At 33.8% G+C, this 6,521-nt stretch overlaps 1 protein-coding gene across 2 annotated transcripts; it reads left to right on the forward strand.

Annotated features, from left to right (window-relative positions):
• Window positions 1–210: 210 nt before the first annotated feature.
• LOC106768433 (homeobox protein SBH1) lies at window positions 211–5,227 on the forward strand. 2 transcript variants are annotated; one of them, XM_022784152.1, is made up of 4 exons: window positions 211–1,803; window positions 2,168–2,414; window positions 4,461–4,690; window positions 4,800–5,227. In XM_022784152.1, exons 1-4 carry the CDS (start codon window positions 1,381–1,383, stop codon window positions 4,998–5,000), a joined length of 1,101 nt encoding a protein of 366 aa, XP_022639873.1. In that variant the 5' UTR covers window positions 211–1,380; the 3' UTR covers window positions 5,001–5,227. The 2 variants fall into 2 exon arrangements, with proteins under 2 accessions (XP_022639873.1, XP_014509083.1); XM_014653597.2 differs by having other exon boundaries at window positions 2,171–2,414; window positions 4,800–5,226.
• Window positions 5,228–6,521: the final 1,294 nt, after the last annotated feature.

A 6,521-nucleotide genomic window follows, 5' to 3' on the forward strand; every position in this document is an offset into this window, starting at 1 on the left:
AATAAGTTATTAAATTAAACTTATAACACTTATATAAATATTTTTACTTTCTAAGTAAAATAAAAGTAATTTAATATTATTATTAACTATAGTTTTTGATAAAATTTAGTGGATAGATAAGTATTGTTAGTATAAAAAGAAAAATGTAGGATGAGAAAAAGAATATAATAATTTAAAAGATATGGGTGGTAGTTTTGAAGGATGCGGTGTGTAGGTTGGGAGCAATTAAATGGGGGGAGAGTACAATATGTCTTTATTATTTGGGATTATAAATGAGGGACATAACCTATAATGCTAATGCTAGCAGACTAGAGAGAGAGAGAGAGAGAGAGAGAGAGAGAGAGAGAATTACACAATCTCATCACTGCAGAGAGGAAGAGACATTCGGACTGTCCCACAAGCTTTACCAGCTTTATTTACTTAACTGCAACACACCATCTTTTCTATAATCAATAATCTCATATTAGATGCTATGCTATCGACACTGACTGAATTCTAACTCAGACAAAAGGAAGCATAATCATGTCTACTTCCACACATATACCACAGTTTTTTCCATTTTCAAACTAGGTAACTTTATCTCTTTCATTTTTTCTCTCTTCAAAATTAATCAAAACTCACTCTGGAAATAGTTGCAAGGCTGATTCCGTGTCATCCATCTCTTCCACTATTCCATCATCCATCATCGTCAGTATTTACTTGTTGCCTCTCCCTCGATTTGATCGTTCCTCTCTCTCTCTCTCTTTCCTGAGAAGTGAGATTTGAGAAAGAATTGCGCTCTTTGTTTCTCTCTCCTGCTTTTCTTTGCCAGTGGCGCAGTGCAGGAAACGAGGAGGAGAGTTTCATTGGGAAGGTAAAATCCACCCTTTCTTTGCACCATTCCCTCAGCCATTTACATCACCATCCACCACTCTCTTCTTTTCTTCTACTACAACAAACCCCAGTCAGTTTATGCGTGCATCTTTCCCTTTTTCTCTCTCTCTACTCATGCTCCACTGAATGCTTCAATGGGTGGTCGTAAAGCTTTATAAGACAGACCCAACACCCGTTTTTCCAAGCAAAATTGTGTAGATTTTGTCAGGAAAGCCACAGTAGGGATAAAAAAACACAACGCCCTTCCACTTCGTGCATCAGACCAGAACTACAGCACCAAGGTCACTGTTTTGGATTTTTCTGTAAAAAGCCTGAAACTTGAAGCATAAAATCCGGGGGAACCCTGAAGACAACTCATCTCCGGAGCAAAAGTAGAGGGAGAGGGAAAAAGGAGAGAAGGGCTTAGTATTTTTTTTCCTCTTCATGTGATAAGGCTGAGGTTGTAAATTTTTGAATATAATAGGTAGGGGAAACGGATAAGAGTGTTTGTGAATTGGTAAGGAGGCAATGGAGGGTGGTTCTAACGAGGCTTCTAGTGTGATGGGTTTTGGAGAGAATACAAGTAGTAGTGGGGTTTGTCCAATGATGATGATGCCTTTAGTGACTTCTCATCATGGTGGACATCATCCATTAAATCCTAATCTTAATAATCCCAATCGTAATCTTAATGAAAACACAGACACAAACACTCTCTTCATTCCCATGCCTATTACTAATAAGAATCACCACCCAAACCGTAATAGCATCCACAACATTAACCACAACACCAACACCTCTGAGTTAGGGTATTTCATGGAGATCCACAACCGCAACACGAACGACAACAACGATGGAAGTTCCTCTTCTTCTTCTTCTTCCGCTGTGAAGGCCAAGATCATGGCCCATCCTCACTATCACCGTCTCTTGGCAGCCTACGTCAATTGTCAAAAGGTGAGGGAAAGGAAAAAACACGAAAGGTTAACCTTAACTCATGATATCCATTGACCCAACGTTCCCCACTCGGGTGAAAAGTAGTTAAATATAGACAACCAGAGTGATTGAAAACGATGCTTAATTAATTTATTCACTCTTTCCTTGGTAAGTTCGGATCTGAGTTGTGACATGTGAAGTAATTCCTTTATTAAAGTAAGTCATCCATTCATATCAGTGACAAACTACGTATTATTATTATATTTAAAGTAAAATAAGTAGTAGTAGAAGTATAAACCCTTTAAAGATGGCTAGCTTAACTGTTAATGACAAGCATGATATTTGGTCATAAGGGTTTACTTATACAGTTGATGCACGTACTTAGCAGGTTGGGGCGCCACCTGAAGTGGTGGCAAGGCTAGAAGAAGCATGTGCATCTTCTGCTGTGACTATGGCAGGTGGAACTGCTAGAATCGGTGAGGATCCGGCGCTGGACCAGTTCATGGAGGCTTACTGTGAGATGCTGATCAAGTACGAGCAAGAGCTCTCCAAACCCTTCAAGGACGCCATGCTCTTCCTTCAAAGGATCGAGTGCCAGTTCAAATCTCTTACTATTTCTTCTTCCGATACTGGTGATTCATAATCTCATCCCCAACTCCAACTTTGATTTCTATGTTTCTTATTCTTTTGATGTTTGTTTTGTTGGGTGTTTGCCTGTTTGATGTTAATTTAATTAATTGAATATCTTTGCATGTCTGTGTTTTCAAGGATGTAGGTTCTGGGAAAGTTGTTAAAGAACTTCTTGTTCTTGAATTTAACTGGGTGCTAGCTTCATCCAATTTTTGTGTTAAAAAGTTGAAATAAGTTTGCTACCGTTCTGTGTTTGTTTTCATTATGAAAGATGTTTAATCGATACAGAATATTTGTCTTTTCTTTGTTTAAGAAGAGATTCAAAACGTGTTTTTTTCCTGTCAAAAATGTGAATGGTTGGTACCTATCTTATCGGTGTTAGTGCATTGAATAAACTTTTGTTGGCATCCTATAAATTCTGCTCTTCCTGCGTGCCCTGATGATATTGACACCATTTCAGGCTTTTTATTTTTGGAAATACAAGTCTTTACCTATATTCTTGTCTGTGTGTTTCCCTATTTGATTTTACTGCTCTCTGCTGTTGTTTATTTTGCATCTGGGTGTGAAGAAAACTCATGCTTAGTGAATCCGACGACATAGGGAGTGGCAGCTGGAATGTGAATTTGGTTCTAGTGGAGAGAGTCTAGGGTTTCTTTAAAGTGGTGCTAAAGAGTCAAGAGTGTTAGTTCCGTGGTTGTTGGTGACTAGGAATGCCAAAACCTCAGTGCAGTCAAACAAATGGCTCTATAGAGCCTCTTAGAGGCAGTTGCAGGAGATATTTAGCAAACAATGTTCGATAATATAAAATATTACATTAAAGAAGGTATTTTACACTGCCATCATTTTTCTCTAAAACAATTCATGATTTTTCTCTAAAACAATTCATGATTTTTCTAAACTTACTTTTAATAGTTTATATGCTGGTAAATTCATGCGTTTTAGTTGGGTGGCCTTGGTTATTTTCACAATTATTGTATATATGTATTGTCATTATTTATCATGTGTTTGTGTCCGACGGTGGAGTGCATATTGCCGTGGTTTCTATAACTGTGTCATTGACATGATAAAACTACATATTGGTGTGTCTATAACGGGAAATGGATGGTTACTTGCCATATGTACATCTACACGGTACTAACATTGCTGATGGAAATTAGCATTTGAATGTGACAACCATCGATATTTGTCAAACTTTTCTGCTTGAGCGTTGATGACTACAGTGAATAATACTTGGAAAGTTTTTGTGTATTGCCTTGGATATAATTACAACCGAGATTTCTTAAATATTCATCCATTTTTGTATGAGCCAAGAGTGGTGCATGATCTTCTGTTGATGTAAAGGAACAAATCTTCACGTTCATGGGTTTATTCTGGGTAGAGGGTCCCTCGACAATTTGTTTTCATAGGTGTTTAACAAGTGGGTTCAATTATTATTGTTATTACTGCTTCCGTTGTTGCTGTTAATTTCTCGATGGTTTTAATTCTTCCATGACTAATGGCAATATCATTTTGCTACTCCTTTGGCCCCTCCAAGAACGTGGCTGTATGAGTAATTGCATGTGATTTTAGATTAATATGACGATGATTACCGTGTGGTCTTTTGCTTTAATCATGAACTTTTTGAAGTAATTCATATTTTACCATTTTTTCTCTGTATTTACAGTTGCCTTATGCTGCAAGTGAAATTCTATTTTTTGTTGATAAGGTTTAATACGATTGATAAATTAGGCATACACATTTGAAGAGTATATAACGTTGTTGGGTTTAGGTATTTGCTGTCTGGAAGTATGGATATGGAGTCACCGTCTTTATTAGGAATGAGTTTGGATTTATTTTTATTGAATCATTTTAAAATCTGACTTATGTTCTTCATTCATTGCTCCTAATTAATGTAAGATGTACTGTTCGTCATCCTTTATGTAATGGTACCATCCAGTCAAAATCTGCACCAAACAGTAGTACAAAGTATAGGTTTGATAGTAAAATATATCATATCTATGCTTTTAATACTTATATTGTTGTTGAGAGTTACGTTTGCCATAACACAGACGGTGGTAGGAATGGAACGTCTGAAGAAATTGATGTAGAGAACAACATAATAGATCCACAGGCAGAGGAGCAAGAACTGAAAGGTCAACTGTTGCGTAAGTATCGGGGATACCTAGGTAGTTTGAAGCAGGAATTCACAAAGAAGAGAAAAAAGGGGAAGCTGCCGAAAGAAGCAAGGCAACAATTACTTGATTGGTGGAGCAGACACTACAAATGGCCTTACCCATCTGTATGTTGCATGTATTAATTAATCTTTGTATTGTGAAACATGTTATTGGTGTTTTTATGGAAAAAAAAAAACATACGAGGTGGTTGAATTTGATAATATGCATGAACAGGAATCTCAGAAGCTGGCACTTGCAGAGTCAACAGGGCTGGATCAGAAGCAAATTAACAACTGGTTTATTAATCAAAGGAAACGACACTGGAAGCCTTCTGAGGACATGCAATTCGTGGTGGTTGATCCAAGCCATCCACACTACTACATGGAAAATGTTCTTGCCAATCCCTTTCCCGATCTCTCCCACACAATGCTCTAGAAAACCTTTTTCCTGCCTTTCTCTTCTGTCAACATGCAAGCCCTTATTCATATATATATAATAAGTAACCAACCATATTTACACTCTCAAAGGATTTACCTTTTGCACTTGTAATATTAAGTCCTTATTCAGTAATTAATTTTCTCTACAAAATCTGCATCTTCATACAATATTGTAGGCCTCCTAAATTGTCTTAAAAGAACTACTTTATATATAAGGTGTTTGTTTTTCTAGTAGTTAATTGTTGCTTTCGTTGCTAGGTTACCCATTATTTACATTGATTTCATTACATTTACGTTGAATTTTGTAATAATTAATTTTATTAATTATAATAATATAAATTTATTTAACATGTTTATTAAAGACAAAAATATTTTTTATTTTTATTTTTATACTAGGAATTGTTTTATCTTTATGTCTTTATACTTAATAATTTTGGATATTAAAATGTTATTTATTTTTTAGTAATAGGATTTTTTTTAAATTAACATTAATGCTATATAAAGTTTTCAAGAAGTCAAAGATAATAATGGCTATTACCAAAACCTAATTTCTGTACCTGGTTTAAGGTACAGCACAAGTAAACAATTGCAATCTCTCAGTTGAATGTGTAATATATATTAATCTATAATTGTATTCCAGTTGATGAATAAATCAAATCAGGTATGAATAACGGAATACAAAAAACATTTGATTATTTTTAATCTCTGGTACTAACTATTATTTTACATCAACCGGGTAAAACAGATTTGAAATAAAATTAAATATTATCATATAAACCGGTAATTAAGTATGAATATAAAAATGGATAAAAATACGTTAAAGTATATGATAGGAACGAAAACGTGCAGAGAAGATTTAAGAACTGAAATTATGACAAAGAATTAGGAAAAAATCCCCCACAGAAACCTTTTCAAGTGCTGTATTACGTTTTCAAAACATTAGTCTTTTAAGAATTATAGTGTCATCCACGTATACTTAGTTTACCTCACTACACATATTTTAACCTAAAATAATAACTTAAGAACACAATATATATAAAATACGAAATATCAAGTAATATTCTTAGAAATTGAGTTCAATACTTTTCGAACATGCATTAATATTAATTTAAAATATTTGAAAAAAATGTTTAATATTAATTAAAATATATCGTGTCGGTATTACCATTAATTAATGATAAGGAAAATTTAAATATATATATGGATAATGATATCTAGATAATCTTTTTTTCACAATATTTAAACATTAATTACGTGTCAATTTGTAATGATAAAAAATTACTCCACAGTTTATGGTTTTATATATATATATATATATATATATATATATATATATATATATATATATATATATATATATATTTATTTTTAAATTTTCTATAACTTTTTAAAGAGAAAATCGATTAAATCGAACAAAAAATTTTCAAATATTGGTAGACTGAAATTGAGAAAAACAATAGAATGATTAAAATCAATTTGGAAGACTAAAAGATAAAAGTTACAATTTAGTCAAATTATT

Source organism: Vigna radiata, chromosome 7 (assembly GCF_000741045.1).
Source record: "Vigna radiata var. radiata cultivar VC1973A chromosome 7, Vradiata_ver6, whole genome shotgun sequence".
In the NCBI taxonomy this organism is placed as follows: Eukaryota; Viridiplantae; Streptophyta; class Magnoliopsida; order Fabales; family Fabaceae; genus Vigna; species Vigna radiata.